The following is an 18,586-nucleotide window of genomic DNA, read 5'->3' on the forward strand; positions in this document are numbered from 1 at the left end:
TGTTTTGCTTCTAGTCTGATTCTAAAGGGGGGATCAAGTAGGTGCAGAGTCTCAGAAGAGGGGAGGGACATCCAGGCAGAATATAAGACTTGTCTTGGACAAGTCCAGAGACCCCAGGCCTTTCCTGCTCCTTCCCCTCTGATGGCAGCTTCTGGAACCAACTGGCTTCATGTCCACAGTTGCTTCCTGGAAAGCCAGGGGGTCCTGATGTGGGCCTAGTGCTCTGTATCCCCAGCAAGCCACTTAACCTAAGCTTCCTCACTTGTGAAAGGGAGACATAGTACTCTGTCTTAGGCTTAGGTTTACCATGAAGATCAGAGGAGACAATGTTTGCTTTGGTGTGGAACAGGCTATTATGCACTAAAGATTCTAGATAAGGACGTTGCTGCACCCATGTTGCTTGGTAAATCTCTGGCTACCAAGGTCAGCCAGGAGAAGCAAGGACACCCCAGAGTTTGCTAAAAATAGTGTCTTAAAGTCTCCACTGGAGAGAAGTCCTTTTTAAGGTTAACCCAGTTTCCCCTGATCAAGGCTGGAAGCATGAAATGGAGGCCAGTTTCTCACCACTCTCTAAACCACATTCCTTCATCTCCTTAAGCTCTCTTAAGTCCTGCCAGCCTTGTCTTACATTTATGTGCTCTTCCCCTAATATTTTCTTTTCTTCTCCTTGGCCGGATTATATTTGGGTGGTTCAGGGAAAGGGTAGACAGGCACTCTCCTCTGCCTCAGTGGGATTTTCAAAAGGTTTTGAACATGGGAGGGATCTCTCCTGTGGACCCTACACCTGGAATGGGAATGTGCTCCCATTTCCAGAGCAAAGAGGAAGACTGGGCTCTTCCCAAAGGTGGTGAAAGCCCCCTGGAGCCATTAAGGGTGTTCTGGCCTGCAAGAAGATGGCTGCCCCGAGAAGCTGTCCCCTGGAGGGTGCTGGAGAAGTCTGCCTTATGCTTTCAGATCTTGTGTCCTGTGGGGCTCCCAGGGACCTTTCTGGGGGCATAGAGGCCCCGGAGGGTGAGAGGGGAGATAAGAACCAGAAGTGTTCAGGGTAGGGGATCAGGGAGGCCTGGAGTGCTCTGGGGCCAGGAGTAGTGGCTTTTGTTAGATGGGGCCATAGCCTTGCCAGTGTTTCTGGCAGGTTCTCCATCAGGAGGTTCTTTCCATCCAGGTTCTTCCTGGAAGCTGGAAGCCATGGAGGGAGCAAGACGTGCATGCTGGTATAGTTAGAAGCTCCCATGGCCATGGTGAAGTGAGAGGTGGTCATCTGCTATGGGAAACAGCACATGCTAGTGGGACCTGGGAGCCTGGAGCTCGCCAGGGGCTGTTGTTGGTCAGCGTGGTGGGCCAGCCTGGCAATCAGCATGCGGGGCCATGGTCCTTCCTCCCAGGTATTTCCTTATGCAGTAAAATCTTGCTTTGTGAGCATAATTAGTTCCGGAAACATGCTTCTAATCCAAAGCACTCGTGTATCAAAGTGAATTTCAAGAACATTGGCTTAGTTGTGATCGTGTGACGTTCAGCGTCACATACTACACATTGCAAGATATCGCTCGTTTATCAAGTTAAAATTTATTAGAATTGTTTGCTCATCTTGCAGAACACTCGCAGAACAAGTTACTCTCCATCCAAGGTTTTACTGTATATGCATGTGTGTTTACTAAGCTTGTGCACCCTTACCGACAGCATTGAGAAGTAGGTGGGCTACTTTATATTTTATCCGTATGACTGGTGAAAAATTGGGACTCAAAAGTTGAAGACTAGTGATGCTGTGAAGCTTACAGATAATCGGTTCTCCTGACTCCTGCCCAGGACTCGTCCCCAAAATGTAACAGAAACCTCCATCATGAAAGTACAGAAATTGACACATTTCTTTCATGCTTACATAGTCACTGGACTGTTAGCTCCTTGAGGACAGAAACTGTGTTTGCATTTAATAGGAAGGGTGCTTTATTGAAATTTAATTAATATACACAAAAATGCACAAGTCCGAGGTGTAGATTTTGACACATTTTGACAGATGTACACATCCATGTAACCATCACCCAGATCAAGATACAGATAGCTTTCACCACCCAGAAACTTCCCTCATGACCTTTCCCAGTCAATCCTTCTACCTCAGAGGCATCCACTGTTCTCATTTCTGTCACTGGTGATTGTTTTTGCCCATTCTTGGACTTCATCTGTGTGGAGTCATGCAGTTGTACAGAAACAACGCCCAGAGCCTGGCACAGGGTCCGGCACGTGGCAGGAAAGCAATGTGAAAGAAGGCGTTGGTTCTTAAACTACCCTGTGAGAGAGCACTGATCTCACTGGGAAACTGAGGCTCTGGGCATTTGCTGATCCGGGCACCAGGCCAGGGTGAAGGTGGACCCTAACGCCAGTTCTGAATCTCCTAAGGCTCCCCTTAGCTCCTCCCCCTAGGCTCCCCTTTAGCGCTCTGCCTGAGCGTGAGTGAGCGAGCCTGATGGTCCTGGGCAGGTAGTGCCCCCTGCCGCTTGCGGGGCCTGACCCAGGACCCACTTCCCTCTACGGGGAGATGATAGGATCACAAAAGCTCTGGAGCCCCGTGCAGCGACTGGCAATGATCAGGGGCTCCGTTCACGGAATGAAAGTCACCTGCCCTTTTATTTTCTTCTGAAGGAGGTTTTCCTAAGTTTTGGGGGGCTTCCCTTCCTCAGAATAAGCAGACTAAGGGAAAGAGGCCTTTTTTGGTGGAGCGCTGCTGCCCCCAGGTGGGCGGCGGGGGACACTACCACCGAGCGGGACGTCCAAGCCCTGCGTTGCGTCTCGGTTTCTGGTCTTAGTTCTGAGGCTCCTTGCCTATTGGTCTCCTGCATCCTGGGCTGTTGGTCTCCGAGAGGCAGATGTCCATCAGGGCCATCACCCAGCACTTCAGCCTCGGCCTGGAGTAAAGGTCTTCCGAGAACCAACCAGCTCCAGCTGTGTGTGGGGCCAGATGTGGCTCCAGGGAGGGTGGGCTGGACGTAAGCCTTGAGGGCCTGCCCTGTATTAAGCAAATGTTTAATCAGGTGTGGTCAAGGTTTGATCTTAGTGCTTGGTTCAGAGGAGGGGCAGAGGCGGGCGGGGGAGGCTTCTCTGCAACGTGTGCAGAGGTGTGCAGCACCTCCCCGGCCTGCTGCCCGCCAGCAGCCCTCCCCCCGCCCCGTCCCCTCCCTGCTCCGCGCCCCTCCCAGCTCTCCGTCCTCCTGTCGCACCTGCGGTTGGTGGCGGTATAACGGCCCAGCCAGCCTGGCCCCGGCACGTGGCCTGGGGCGATGCTATCTCGCACTCAGTATTTTTAACTCCTGTTTGCAGAGGATGTGGCTTTTGCGGGAGAGCTTCAAAGGGTGCCCCATTTGCCCTCTCGGCAACCATGACGTCATGGAAATGGGGAGGGGAGGCCCTTAGCCCCCAAACACCTGCAGGGAAGTGGGAGACTTTTTCCACTTCCTGTCCTACTTCTGGCTACTGACTCAGTGTCTGACCTGTTTATTAATTTCAAAATATAGCTCTCCGGCGTGATCCTCAGAGGAAACCTTATACATGTGTGTGTCTGGGTGAAATGAGGTCTGGAAACCAGGTGGCCTTATACAAAGGCAGGGCTCAGGTGGTCCTGCAGGCTTCTCACCAGTCAGCGCACTTATTAACAGAATGACAGCACGGGGTCCCTACCTGGCTTACTCCCTGCAGGTCTGTCCTCAGTCAGGAGCCCTTTGTCCCACACATTGCTCCAGGGAGGTAGACTGGAGAAGTGGTTTTAAGATAGGCCACGTGGGGAAAGTGAGGTGGAACAGTCATGTGACCTTCTGGCCCAGACCTTACAATGGTTGGGCTGTGTCGGGGGTTCTGCCTACCCTGCTCCCTGTGTGTTCTCCCAGAGTAACACCCTCCAGACTATTGGATGATTGCCTGCTTGGGGGCTTCACTGGCCAATGGACCATCACTCAGGTTTTGCTTTTCCTGATAGTTCTTGACAGGTTACTCTCAGCTCTTGGCAAAACTGTGAAATAGTGGCTCACCTGGCCAACTCCTCTATTAATCTCCATTTCCCTTTCTCTTATGCTCCTCTCACTTCCCCCACCAACTTGGTTTCCCTCCCAATGCCAAACGGCACTAATTATTTATTTGTCCATTTGCTAGTTGTGTGTATATTAAGGGTCTGTCGTGTGCCAGAAACCGTGCTAGGTGTTGCGGACACACAGATGAACAAGGTACACTTCCCATCCTGAGGAGTGCATAGTTGAGTGGACTTTCTTGCCAAGATGTTACCTGATAACTAAGGTGATACCTGTTAAGGCTTCCCAGGTGACCCAGAGGGGTTGGATTTTAATGGGTAAAGCAAGAAGATGAATAATCCTTGAAGACTCAGTTGGCTGCTTCTCCAGCAGCCAGTGGGTCATGGCAGAGGGTCCCTCTGTTGGAGCTGAAGACCCCACTTCAGGGTGTTCCTGAAGTGCATGCTTGTGTAGCCTGCCCTTCTCCTGACAGGACAGTGATTCCAGTTTTACACTCAGGGGTAGGTCTCTGGGTCAGAGAATTCTCTAGGATCTTAGGCCTGGGGTTGAGAAGTCATTTGGTTCATTCTTCTGCCTTCAGGGCAGGAGGGTGTCTGTCCAGATGAATCCATTCCACAACTGGCCTTGGTGACATATTCCCTAGTGGGATGGACAGTGGCCTCCTCTCCTTGAGGCTGGTCCCTGTTCATGGGCCTGGGGCTCTTCAGGGCTGGGCCTTGCTATGGATGTAATGACTGTGTCTCTAGGTTTCCTCGGCAGCCTCTTCCTTCCAGGCTGAGCAACACCTGGTCCTTTACTGCACTGAGGGGCTCTGCTGCAGTGACCCTAGGCCCAGCACTGACCCTCCCAGTGGGCACAGGAACCCTGTATCTGGGCCACCTCATAAGCCTACTTTAATTCCCTCTGACACCCTTGATGGGCCCTGCAGCCAGACATAAGGGCAGAGTGAATAAAGATGAGCATGGTCTCTGCACCACTCCCTCAGCACACCCGCTTGCTCCTGGTCTGCCCCCTGACTTGGCTCTAGGTGGCTTTAGGTGTAACCACCTTAGACTTGGGGGAGGGTTCTTGTTGGGATCGAGGAGCGCTGGTTTGGGATAGAAATGTCTCTGCTTTCCAGATGGCTTCCTACCTGCCCGAGGTGTTGTCACCCTTGGCTTGGGCTGGGCCTGGAACCAGGAGCCCCTGCTCTCTCTGTGGGTCTCAGTGGATCCCTAGCCACTGCCCATCACCTCATAGGTCCTTGGGTGGCCTTAGGGGTCCATGACTTCAGAGCCCTGACAGATGAGGGCCCAGGGCTGGCATGACTCCACAGGCTTCCTTGGCCTCCTTCACTCTGGGCTTCCTCCCAGGTTCTTGGAGGGGTCTCTCTGTCCGGTCCCCTGCCCTGAAGCCCCTGTGTCTCCTTTAGCCTCAGCATCTTTGCCGCCAGCTCTCAGGAGCAGAGCTGCTTCTCCAGCCACCCACACATCTTGTGCCTGGGTCTTTTGCATACAGACCAAAGTGAATTACTACTTTAGGGGAGCAAAAAAAATAAACGAATTTGCCTTAGGTTTTTAACGGTTGATAAAGTCCTGCTCTGTTAACCCTCCCAGGGGCATTTGCATTTAATATGGAGAGGAGAATCCTTTAATTAAAAGAAATTCCCAGTGGTGGGATCTCTGGCATTGTGTCAGATTCATGGGGAGGCAGTTTTCAGTTCCCCACAGGTGGCAGAATCTCACTTTTGGGAAGGTGGCCTCTGTCCTATGTGTGACAGTGATCCGCCAGAATGAGATTTCCTCGGCCGATGTTCCCTCCAATGATCTTTAAAGGGACTTGTATTCAGGCTGCAGATGAGGGGGTTCCGAGAGAACTGAGGATTCTGTGACTATCCTCAGTAAAGCTAGCCAGGAGATTGGCAATGGTTCTTAGTTCTGAATGGAGGCCACAGAATCAGAGATGCATGGAGTTTCCATGCATCTTCCTTCCAGGCAGCCTTCCAGTCCTAAATGACATTTTATAGGTGGTGATCCTGGGGCTCATGGAGGAGAGGGACATGCCTAAATCACTTCTTGAACTGGTGGCTCTATCCCTGTGATAAGAAGCAGGCCTGAATTGTAGCTTGGAAGGATTTGTATATTAATGGTTGGTGTGGCCAGAGACACATGGGTGAACCATAGAGGTGTCTGGGGATAGGTCCCTCTCTTACCCCTGGGAATTGGTAAGCACTGGGCTTGACATCAGTAATTGTGAGGAGGATGGCCGAATCTCTGAGGGATGTTCCCATAAGTGTCCATGACCCCAGGAAAGGCACTCAGGTAGCAGAAGACTCAGAAGAATCCCAGGGGCCCCAGGGAACCCTACCTTCTGTCCTGTAGGTGAGCGCTTGAGACATCCACTCTCCTTGGCAGAGTCCCTGGGCTTGAGGGGAGAGGACCCATTTCTAACATCCGGGCTTGGGGGGTGGGTAGAAAGTCTGGCTAATCTTCACCCCTTTCCCCTGCTCTTAGACTGGGCACCCCAAAGTTGGGGCATTGGGTTGGGCCCCAGGCATTCAAGTGGTGGGTGGTCCCCAGCCATGAATTTGTGGGGGCAATGCACCGTTTCAGTGGGAATTGAGTCTGAAAGGAAAGGCAAAGGAAATGTTCCCGGAAGGCAGGAGACAGTGGGTGGCATTTTGGGGATACTCGCTGTGTGGTCCCCGTCTGCCAAATTTCAACTGCCAGTCATTACCAGTCATGGACGCGGGCCTCCTGCTATGGGTGGCCCAGTGGTGTGGCCTGAAAACGGAAGAGCAGGGACCTAAACTTTTAAGTGGGTTTGCCTGGCCCCCAGCACAGCCTTCTAAGTGGAATTTTTAAGAGGTTGTTCCAGGAAGAGGTTGACTTAAGCAACTTGTTGAGTTAGGCTTTCTGAATGACATTAGGACGAACGCCTTGGTTTCTTTCTGCCCAGCCAGTGATCAAGAGCAAGCCGAAAGTGACCCTGACCAAACCCAGTCAAACAGAAACACAGTCTCTGCTCTTTCAATCGCCTTTAATGAAGTCATGGGTAGCAGAATATACAATGTGGCTCAGATACACAGCACAGCAGGGCCTAGATAATAATTTTCCTCACATCTTGGGGACAAGTGTGATGTGTTATTCCTTTATGAACATAATTTAAAATATATAAACTCCTCACAACATTCTCCAGGAGCTAGAGCCCGAGAGGACCCACTGGGGATCCCTCATCCAGGGGACATATGGGCAGTCTCAGGGGAAGGTCGGGGAGTTTCTCCCCAGCCAGGTGAGGCCACAGCAGCAGCTCCTTTGCTGGGAGTGTCAGGCAGTGACAAGCAGCGATGAGGGGACAGAGGGTGTGGCAGCGGTGTTTGGCAGCTCTTCAGCATCTTGATCACAAATGTCTGCTAGGGTTCGGTCAGTGGCGTTGCCAGTGGGACCAGAGAGGTGGAGGGAACCTTATTCTCCATGGGGGCAGAGAGTGTGCCTCTCTTCTTGAAGAGGGGGAGAAGGTGTGGGAGGAGCAGGGGAGCGCTGGGCTCTCACATTCTTGGCGACCTGGGATAGGGAAGAGCAGAAGTCAGGCTAGGTACTGAGGAGACAGACTCAAGACAGTTAGGGATGTGATGGAGATGCTTCTATGTGCAGAGTTCTAATGGACTCTGGAGTTCTTTTTGCTGGTGGTGGAACAGGATGCACTTGTCAGTAGGATGACCAGGGATACTGGGAGAGAAGGGTATGGAGACGCTAGCCAGGATTAGGATGTATTAGGAATATAATATCTTCCCACCATATTGGGGGTGGAGGAGATGACTCTAATTAGTGGGTGGCCCTTGATGTTGCTTGGCCTCAACTTCTTCTTTCCAAAGTGAGGACAATAACAGCCATTCTTCGTGATTCACGGGAGAGACAAGGCTCAACTGAGGTAACTGTTGTCACCTGAGGAGTGTACTGTGTTATACCAGTGATCCAGGCCATTGTGATTAACAACAGGGACCCCTAACAGGAAAAAGTAGAAGAGTTCAGTGTGCCCAGCCTTAGGACCTAAAAGCAAGACCCTGGGGGGAGGTTTGCTTTCTGACCTTGGGGACCCACCCTAAGACCCTCACGGCCCACATTCTCACAGGAGATGCCTGCTCACCTCAGCTGGACCACAGCCTCAGCGTCATGAGCAGGTTAAAGCCAACCACCTTCAGGAAGATGATGCGGAGCATGATCACTGTCAGGTTGTGGGAATTTAGGTTCATATCTGCAAAACCAAGAGATTATTAGCATGTACATCCGATGTGTCCACACAGCCCCTATGACCTACCCATGATTTCCCCCAAAGCCTCAGCTCCTAGCCCACCTCTCCCTTTGAACTTGGGAACACATCCCCTCCTAAGCATATTTGTACATTCCTCCAGGGTTAAGAGGATTCCCTTTCAAAAGGAAAACACCAACTGCGCTCAGTATTTATTTTATTTCTGCATCTCTCAGGAGTGGGGATGGGGTGGTGCTCAGAACTCACTGTAATCCCTTAGATCTTGGGCCCTGAGTGAGAAGCTGGTGTCTGGACCCCAAGAGGGACCATTCAATGAAAACGGCTCAGATGGAAATGGATGGGTCCAGGGTAGGTAGTGAGGAGAGGTGAGGATCCTGAGAGATAAGACTACTGCTGTGTGAGTTCTGCTGCTTTTCTCAAAAGGAAGCAGACAGAGAGAAAATGTTCTTAGGGTAACCTGATTAGTTCAGGCCTTTGTGTAAGCCAGTGGGAAATATCATAGGTGGGCCACTGAGAAACTCTCTTTGGTTCTCCTGACAGTGGAGCAAGGGAAAGGAATACAGAGGCCTAGGAGTGAGTCATGGGTCTAGTAAAACTAGAGACTCATACTGAAGGTACTTAGAGGGGAAAAGAACGTTAGAGATGGTGAGAGGAGCCTGGGTATTCCAGAATGTTCCTGTTCCTCCTAACTTCATTCTAGATCCACATATTCCTTCCCAACTCTCCTATCTAGTCAGGGTGATTATGGACGCATTTCAAGCCAGGATAGACCCCTCTTTTACCTGTTTCAAAGCCTTTCTCTACCACATTGGCATCACAGGGAAATTCTAAAAGGAGAAACAAAGAAATTTTCTTAGAGTTGAGTGTGCTGACTTTCCCACCCCAGACCTTGGATTTGGGCAGATGAATGTCTGTCTATAGGCTTTCCACATTCTCTCATGGAAATGTCTGGAGGGAACTTGTTGCATATGGGCACCTGCTAGGAGAGCCCCTGGCATTGGTGGGATCAACACCGTAGCTTGTGGGTACCACTCCATTCACATAACAAACACTGGTCGTGCAAAGTACACATTACACGACACACAAGGCCACAAGGAGCCATCAGACACAGACCCTGCCCTTGGGTAAGTTCCAGTCTGGTGTCTGAAAAGAGGCAGTAAGACATACACAGTGACAAGTGCTATAAGGAGTGTGGATGTTTTCATGTGTCCCACAAAGTTTGGATCCCTGCACTCTAAATTTGTTCCTTTGTTGTCACCATCTCAGTAAATGGCTCTGTCACTGACTCAACTGCTTGGGCATACAATCTAACTGCCTTCCTTGATCTCCTGTTTCTTTCTCACCCCTCCTTGGGTCTAACTTTAAATCTGAGATAGTGTTGGCCACTCAGTTCCCCTGCTGCCTCCCTGTCTGGGCCTCCATCATCTCTCTGCTACAATAGCCTCCTTTCTGCTTCCACTCTTGGTTCCTACAATCCATTTTCCACTCAGCAGTCAGAGTGTTCTTTTAAAAAAAGTAAATTGGATGTCATTCTCCTGCTTAAAACCAATCGATAGCTTCTCATTGTACTTAGAATGGTGGCTGTCCTCTCATGACCTAGGAGGCCCTGTGTTGTGACCCTTCCCTACTTCCTCCATCTCATTTCCTGCTGCTCTCCCCCTTTTCTCACCGTGCACCCGCCTCAGGCCTGCATAGGATCCTTCCTTTGCCCTTGGAACGGCTGGTCTTTTCTTATCCTTTAAATATCATCTCACAGGGCATTTCTCTAGAGAGCCCTTCCCTGACTTTTTGTTCCAAAGTTGGCTGTTTCCTCAACTCCCAAGTTAAAGCACATATTACAATCTGAAGCTGTCTGGATTTCTGCTTGCTGATGGATGGTCTCTCCCAACTAAAATGGAGCTTCCTCATGGCACACCCCTCATCTGACTTATTTACTCCTCCATTCCAGCACCTGGCATATTGTACAGGCACAATCAATGTTGAATGAATAAATGACTGGGTGAGGTTTGACCTTTGGCAGAGAGACAGAAACAAGGGGTAGTATCTTGGAGAAAGGCATTAGACTGGAGCCTGAAGAGCAGCAAAAGGGGCAAACAGCCCGAGCAGAGGCAAGGAGGCAGGAACTCAGGGCAGGTGAGAATCCAGTGCCCTTCCTGCCACCTTCTCCCCATCTGCTCTTTGCCTGCAACAGCCTGTGACCTGCCAGGATGGAGCTCGCTGGTGCTCAGTGACAAGAGGGTAGGGCTTTACTGACCATCGATGAGGCTGAGACCACCAGTCAGAGCAGCTTTTAGATGACTTCCACTTGAACTCCGGGAATAACCAGGCCTCTCAAAGTGAAGAGACTCAGCTTGCACAGGCACCAAGGCTGACTCACCTGAGCTGGAGTGGAAGGTGTAGTTGAAGGTACTGTTGCATCCCAAATCAAAGCTGTTGCTCCAGGCCAGGGCCCCGTTGCTCTTGGAATCCATAGTCTTCATGTCCAGTGAAGTACTTTTCAATCTAATCATGTTGGACTCTGTGGATGGTTTCACATTGACTTCCGAATCAAAATCAGTGAACAGGCAGACAGAGATGTTACTGGATTCAGGGCTTTTCAGCTGGTACACGGCAGGGTCAGGGTTCTGAATAGCTGTGGGCCAAAAGAACCCAGGTTAGGAGATGTCCGTTTGCCTCCTGCCCAAACCCAGGCCTGAGTCCAGATGTCAGTGATGGGCAAGAGCAGGGCTCTGTGGGACTGACAAGTCACATTCTCAGGCTTTGATGGGAAAGAACATTCCAGAAACCAGTTGCTCCAAAGAGCCTGGGAGTCAGGGACAGGTATAAACCATGAGTCCTGACCAAGCGGCCAGACTCTCAGTGAAGGCTTGCTGCCTGGCCTTGACGGCCATTCAAGGAAACGAGAAACATAGGGCTGGCTACTTAATGGTATTGCTCATTCTTTTAGTTAATAGGAACTTCTTCAAAAGCACAAGGGGCCTACCAAACAACAATATAGCTCTGGCAGGACAAAACAAGCCTAGAAAAAGGCCTAGCAAAGCAAACCTTATGCCTTAGAATCTGGGGTGGTCTCCCCCAACTGAGACTGGGTATTGACAAGAATCCAAGGTTTATTATTGGCTGGCATTAAGTTGGAAGGAGGGTCACATCACCAGAAGACTTCTCACTGATAAAAGTTTTGGACAATAAACCTGCATCCCAGACCTGGTTTTACCATTCACTAGATACAAGGCCCTGTGCAAGTCACATCGGCCCCTTAAATGTCAGGAAGTTCATCTGTAAAATGGAGATATTGCCTCTTCCACCTTCCTAACCAGGCTATTCTGAGAAACAAAGGGGGAATTTCTCCTTATAGAATTATATTTAATAAACCGTAAGGCAGTGAATAAATGTTAGTGATTGCAGCTATTGATACCACTAGAACGTTGCCATCATAACATGCTACCGAGTTATACACAGTTTCTACTCTTCACCCCCCCATGAAGCAGGGGCTGTTGGAGGCTTTTCCTTAGTGCTGAGAATCATTCTTCAGTATTTCTGGAGGATTTTGTGTTTTTAATGTAACTTTCATTGTTTATTCTTTCAGACCTCCTGCCTTTAGAGGAGGAAGCAGAGGTTTGCTGGGAGGGTTAACACGCTGGGGCCACCCAGAGAGTTTAGAGCAGCACTGGGACTAGAGCTTCCTGCCCCTGTGGTTCTCTGCTCCCACAGCTCCTCATCATGAATGCAAGGTTTCTCAGACCAGGAGTGCACCCCATGTGTGAGGCCAGCCAGGGTGGCCTTGGCAATGCAGACTTCCGGCTGGACCTGAAACCAGGGAAATCAGCCCTTGGCATGGCTTTGGGTTGCTTAGTCAAGGCATCCCAAGGGTGTGGGGCTGTTCCTGAAACAGCAGAACAAGGGTGGGTCCCTGGTCACGTGTGAGGGATGTCCAAAGCTCTGGCCCTGAGGGATTCTGCCTTTTCCCCTCCAGTGTCCACATATCCAGGGAGTCTGCCATCACTGTGGGTTAAGGCCCTAAGGCATAAATCTTATAGGGAGAGGAGAGACCAGAAGCCATTATGCGCCACAACACACCCCAATGGATTTTTTAATCATCAGTGGGAGTCATGGGCGGGACTGGGGAGGGGGATGTGGAAGGGTGTGGAGGTGCTGAGAGAATGTGGCTTTGAGGAGAAGGCAGAAGATAAGGTGCCACTAGATGCAGTTTGAGCTTAGAGGGGAAAAGGGATTGCAGTGGGGGCCAGATGTCCAACTTTGAGTCCTGGTTAAACACTCACTCAAGTCCTAGAGCCAGTCAGCATCAGACTAGAGAAGGTCTAGACCACACTGTCCAATATGATAGTCTTTAGCTACATGTGGCTATTTAAATTAAAGCTAACCAAAATTAAATAAAATGAACATTCAATTAAAAATTAAAACTCATTCCAAAACCAGACAAAGACCCCACTAAAAAGCAGAACTACAGACCAATTTCCCTAATGAACATGGACACAAAAATCCTCAACAAGATACTAGCCAACCAGATCCAACAATACATTAAAAGAATTATTCACCATGACCAAGTGGGATTTATACCTGGGATGCAGGGCTGGTTCAATATCTGCAAAACAATCAATGTGATACATCGCATCAATAAAAGAAAGGACATGATCCTCTCAATAGATGCAGAGAAAGCATTTGACAAAATACAGCATCCTTTCTTGATAAAAACCCTCAAGAAACTAGGGATAGAAGGATCATACTTCAAGATCATAAAAGCCATATATGAAAGACCCAACGCTAATATCATCCACAATGGGGAAAAACTGAGAGCTTTCCCCCTAAGGTCAGGAACACAACAGGGATGTCCACTCTCGCCACTGTTATTAAACATAGTGTTGGAAGTCCTAGCCTCAGCAATCAGATAACACAAAGGAATAAAAGACATCTAAATTGGCAAGAAGGAAGTCAAACTTTCACTCTTTGCAGACAGCATGTACTCTATATGGAAAACCCAAAAGATCCCACCAAAAAACTGCTGAGAACTGATCCATGAATTCAGCAAAGTTGCAGGATATGAAATCAATGCACAGAAATCAGTTGCATTCCTATACACCAATAATGAAGCAACAGAAAGAGAAATCAAGGAATCGATCCCATTTACCATTGCACCAAAAACCATAAAATACCGAGGAATAAACCTAACCAAAAAAGTAAAAAATTTATCAACTGAAAACTATAGAAAGTTTATGAAAGAAATTGAAGAAGACATAAAAAAGTGGAAAAATATTTCATGCTCATGGGTTGGAAGAACAAATATTGTTAAAATGTCAATACTACCCTAAGCAATCTACATATTCTCTGTAATCCCTATCAAAATAATGCCTGCATTCTTCACAGAGCTGGAACAAATAATCCTAAAATTTGTATGGAGCCAGAAAAGACCCTGAATAGCCAAAGAAATCTTGAAAAAGAAAACCAAAGCAGGAGGCAGACTTCAAGATGTATTACAAAGCTGTAATCATCAAGACAGTATGATACTGGCATAAAAACAGACACTCAGATCAATGGAACAGAATAGAGAACCCAGAAATGGACTCACAAATGTACAGCCAATTAATCTTTGACAAAGCAGGAAAGAATATCCAATGGAACAAAGACAGTCTCTTTAGCAAATGGTGCTGGGAAAACTGGACAGCAGCATGCAGAAGAATGAACCTGGACCACTTTCTTACACCACACACAAAAATAAACTCAAAATGGATGAAAGACCTCAGTGTAAGATGGGAAGCCATCAAAATCCTTGAGGAGAAAGCAGGCAAAAACCTCTTTGACCTTGGCCGGAGCAACTTCTTACTCAACATGTCTCCAGAGGCAAGGGAAACATAAGCAAAAATGAACTATTGGGACCTCATCAAAATAAAAATTTTCTGCACAGCGAAGGAAACAATCAGCAAAATTAAAAGGCAACCGATGGAATGGGAGAAGATATTTGCAAACTACATATCAGATAAAGGGTTAGTATCCAAAATCTCTAAAGAACTTATCAAACTCAACACCCAAAAAACAATCCAGTGAAGAAATGGGCAAAAGACATGAATAGACACTTCATACATCCAGATGGCCAATTGACACATGAAAAAATGCTCAACATCACTCATCATCAGGGAAATACAAATCAAAACCACAAGAAGATACCACCTTACACTGTCAGAATGTCTAACATTACCAACTCAGGCAATAAGTTGTTGGCAAGGATGTGGAGTAGGAGGATCTCTTTTGCACTGCTGGTGGGAATGCAAACAGGTGCAGCCACTCTGGAAAACAGAGGTTTCCAGAGGTTTCCAGAGGAAAACAGAGGTTCCTCAAAAAATTAAAAATGGAACTACCCTACGACCTAGCAATTGCACTACTAGGTATTTATCCAAGGGATACAGATATGCTGTTTCAAAGGGGCACATGCACCCCAATGTTTATAGCAGCGCTATCGACAATAGCCAAAGTATGGAAAGAGCCCAAATGTCCATCAATGGATGAATGGATAAAGAAGATGTGGGGTGTGTGTGTATGTGTGTGTATGTGTGTGTATGTGTGTATATATACACACACACATATATATATACACATACATATACGTATATATACGTGTATATATATATATATACATATACATATACGTATATATACGTGTATATATATATATATATACACACACACATACACATACACACACACACATTAACAATGGAGTATTACTTGGCAATCAAAAAGAATGAAATCTTGCCATTTGCAACTACGTGGATGGAACTGGAGGGTATCATGTTAAGCAAAATTAGTCAGAGAAAGACAAATATCATATGACTTCACTCATATGAGTAATTTAAGATACTAAACAGATGAACATAAGGGAAAGGAAGCAAAATAATATAAAAACAGGGAGGGGGACAAAATATAAAAGACTCTTAAATACAGAGAACAAACAGGGTTGCTGGAGGTTTGTGGGTGGGGAGATGGGATAAATGGGTAAGGGGCATCAGGGAGGACACTGTTGGGATGAGCACTGGGTGTCATACATAGGGGACGAATCACTGGAATCTACTCCTGAAATCATTATAGCACTATATGCTAACTAACTTGGACGTAAATTAAAAAATAAATAAATTAAAACAAATAAAAATTAAAACTTCATTTTAAGAGCTTAGTAGCTACATGTGGCTGGTGGCTACCATGTTAGACAGTACAGGTTGATAGAACATTTCCATTGTCACAGAAATTTCTATTGGACAGCGTTGGTCTGGAGACAGCTATGCCACAGAACATGAGATTTTGAGGAAGGGCACTAAGGGCTGAGTGTGGGTCTTAAAAATGATCTCTAAGTCTGTTGTGGGAGGTGACTCCATCAGGGGCAGGCCAATTTTTGCTCAACTTTGCTAGTGAGAGATCAAAATGAAATAGCAATCAATGAAGTCAGAAGAATTGAGGTGATTTTGGCCTCTCTCAAGTCTAGTTGTCATCAATTGATACACTTTGGGCTTCTCTATCTGCATTTTTGCTGTTGTTTCTCCTGTCCAGCTCTTTTTGTCTGAAGACAAGAAATGAGTCACTTTTAATCTGGAGGTCTTTAGGGGTCCATCTGCCAGAGCCCTGGGAGGAGAGGCATTCTGTTGCACCTTAGCAAAACATATCCTACCACCGATGACATCTCAGCAGTTGGCCTTAGCAAGACCATCAATTTTTCAATGTGGAAGTTCAACTATTCTGGATCCTAACCTTTCATTTTAATTCAAAACTGACCACAGAAACCCATGCCCAGATGCTCAGTGCTTTGGAGGCAGAGGGGCACATAATGATCGAAAGCTTCCTTACCACTAAATCTGTGCTTCGTAGTTAGGTATCAGGAACTTGGAAGTGTGAGTTAGCAACCCTGACTCCAGGTCCCACTGAGCCTCTGGTGAGTATGGAAGCAGTGAGCCTGGGCAGACTTACCCAGAGTTATGAAAATTCTGGTTCCTTTGCCAAATTTCAGCTGGGAGGCAACACCTTCATGCCACCCCTAATATCTCCATTACAGAAACCCTTAGGTTTCCCCTCCTCTGAGGGATGGGGTAACCCACCTCTTAGAGCCCACTGAAGAAGGAAGAAGGGAGGTCCCTAGGCCTTGAGCTGTCCACGGAAGGAGCCAGCTCCTCTCACATTCACATCCAGTCTGTATTTCTAAGTTGGATCCCTGATTTCCTAGTGGGGGCCTTCGGCCCTAATTATCTGTATTTCTCTCAAAGGCTCTAGAATCCCTTTTCTCTGTTGTCTAAGAAGACATCTTATTTGCCTTTCTCTGCATCCGAATTTATTATCAGATGTGTTTACTTAGGCCAAAATGCACGTGCCTTGTTCATGCCCAACATCATGCCTTCTTTCTTGTTTTTCCTTATGCCTGAAATTCCCCCTACTCTCCTTTCTTTGCCCATACGGATCTTACCTGTCCTTCAGGCTCAATGAATCCTTTCTACTGCATAAAACCTTATCCATCTGGGCCGGCTCCCAGTCGTAACCTTATTCCTTTGAATCTCTGTTGTGCCTATTGACGTCATCAGTTGGTTACTACTAAAATAGTTTTCAGGTTGCTAAATTTATAATAGTTATGTGCCTTTGGCTAGTTTTCATCCTATTTGGGAATAGGTCAGGCATCTATGTTAGACTTCTTCGCACTCAATCTAACACTTTATAGAGTGATGTCCACACAGAAGGCATTAGAAAATATCCATTGAACCATTAAAGTCAAATTTTAATGTGTTTGACCTAGAGAAACACAGATTTTCAAAACTGATAGTGATGTGGGCACACAGGTGGCCTGGTCCCAGCTCCAAGACAGCTCCAGGCCTCTGAAGACAATTCATTGTAACACCCACAGTCAGCCTTACCATAGTGAGACTGATACCCCTGAGGAAAGGAATAGTGACACTCACTGGCCCATGGGTGCCACCTGGGATGACGACTCACCAGATATTACAGACACTTGGGTTCCTTTTCCAAATGTGAATTTGCCCACAGTTCCTCCAGTATTCACACTGCAGGTGACACCATTACAGAAACTCACTAAATCTACCTCCTCCTTCAATAGGAGAAGCACTGATCTCCCACAGGAGACAAGAGAATCACACTTTTTAGAGTTAGACCTTCTGCTCTTTTGGGTTGAGACTTTGGTGTGTTCATCCCTTTTCCTCCTGCCCTATCCTGCTGTAGTGCCCTGGGTTGGAGGTTGTGATTTCAATAAACCAAGAATTCAGTAGAGCAAAACCCCTGTTCAGGGCAGCAGTATCTTGGATCTTCTCGTGGAAGGTCCAGGACTACTTGTTTATCATTTGCCTCATGATTCTCAAAGTCTCAGTCTAAAGATGTTTCCCAGCACAGAGTGCTGGTTGGGGGAATTTTCTGGGGAAGGATGGAAAGAACCATTTGGGATCCTTCAGAAGAAAATACCTGGGCTTAACTTAGCATCTTGGGCAAAGAAGAATCATTTGTCAATGTCGATCCTTGCCCCACTTTACTTACTTGGATGGACACTCAGTCTGGTTCCTGCTCCAAAGATTAGCCTGGTATCCATGCTGTATCCTCACTGCAGCTAAGGCCTTTCTAATATCCCTCCTGACATAAATCTGCCTGAACCCACCAGGCTGTGAAAGTACCATCCTCAAAGGCTCCCTGAGTCTTTGTTTCTTAGACTTCCTATATCCCAGGGAAGCTGTTCCCCCTTCTCTTTATAATAATGTAAGCCTTTTATAGCAAGGCCTTGATGATGATGGTGATATCTTTTCTAGATAATAATAATTATTATTAAAAGCTACCATTTATTAATTACTTGCTTTAGGCTGGATATTGTCTTATATTATTATGATGTCCTTATTGTCATTTTGCTGTTGAGGAAGGAGGCTTTATTAGTTAGAGAGGATAGAGCCAGAATTTTCCCCAGATCTGCCAGCTTCTCAAATTTGCTACGAACCCCATACCATCCTGCCTCCATGCCTTGCTCTGTCACATCATATAATTGCCATTCAGATAGGAGTCGGGGTTACTTTTACCCTGGGAGAGGTTCAAAACTCTACCAAACTCCAGAGAGGAAGATTCTGTGAGAAGGTAAGTCATTAGCCAAAAGGAGGAATTTAGCTACCTGCAAGCATTGTGTTCGCTATTAAGTCATTCCTTCCCCCAAGGGCATGGAGCTAATTTCCTGAATGATCAGATTATCTGGTGCTGATATTATGAGCTTCGCTTGAGAGCACAGAGTATCTGGAAATCTTTTTATGTTTCTGTAAATTATTCTGCTCAGATTTTTATTTACTCAACTG

The 18,586-nt window shown here is 47.3% G+C and overlaps 1 protein-coding gene, 1 long non-coding RNA gene and 1 gene segment (V, D, J or C); 1 reads left to right on the plus strand and 2 right to left on the minus strand.

Annotated features, from left to right (window-relative positions):
* DAD1 (defender against cell death 1) overlaps positions 1-18,586 on the plus strand; it is a 117,236-nt gene that overhangs the window by 25,983 nt on the left and 72,667 nt on the right. The window lies entirely within an intron of this gene.
* On the minus strand, positions 1,551-4,057 carry LOC147580083 (uncharacterized). The gene is made up of 2 exons (XR_015252529.1): positions 3,213-4,057; positions 1,551-3,001 (listed from the first exon to the last, which is right to left on the minus strand). It is a non-coding gene; the product is annotated as an uncharacterized LOC147580083 (long non-coding RNA).
* The window catches only part of LOC112855943 (T-cell receptor alpha chain constant-like), a 52,473-nt gene continuing 40,901 nt past the window's right edge, over positions 7,015-18,586 (minus strand). Inside the window, 4 exon segments of the C gene segment in view lie at positions 7,015-7,555; positions 8,139-8,246; positions 9,044-9,088; positions 10,639-10,893. Coding sequence covers positions 8,140-8,246; positions 9,044-9,088; positions 10,639-10,893 — 407 coding nt within the window.

The sequence above is a fragment of the Puma concolor genome, chromosome B3 (assembly GCF_028749965.1).
Source record: "Puma concolor isolate L17-30 chromosome B3, mPumCon1.1.hap2, whole genome shotgun sequence".
Classification (NCBI taxonomy): domain Eukaryota; kingdom Metazoa; phylum Chordata; class Mammalia; order Carnivora; family Felidae; genus Puma; species Puma concolor.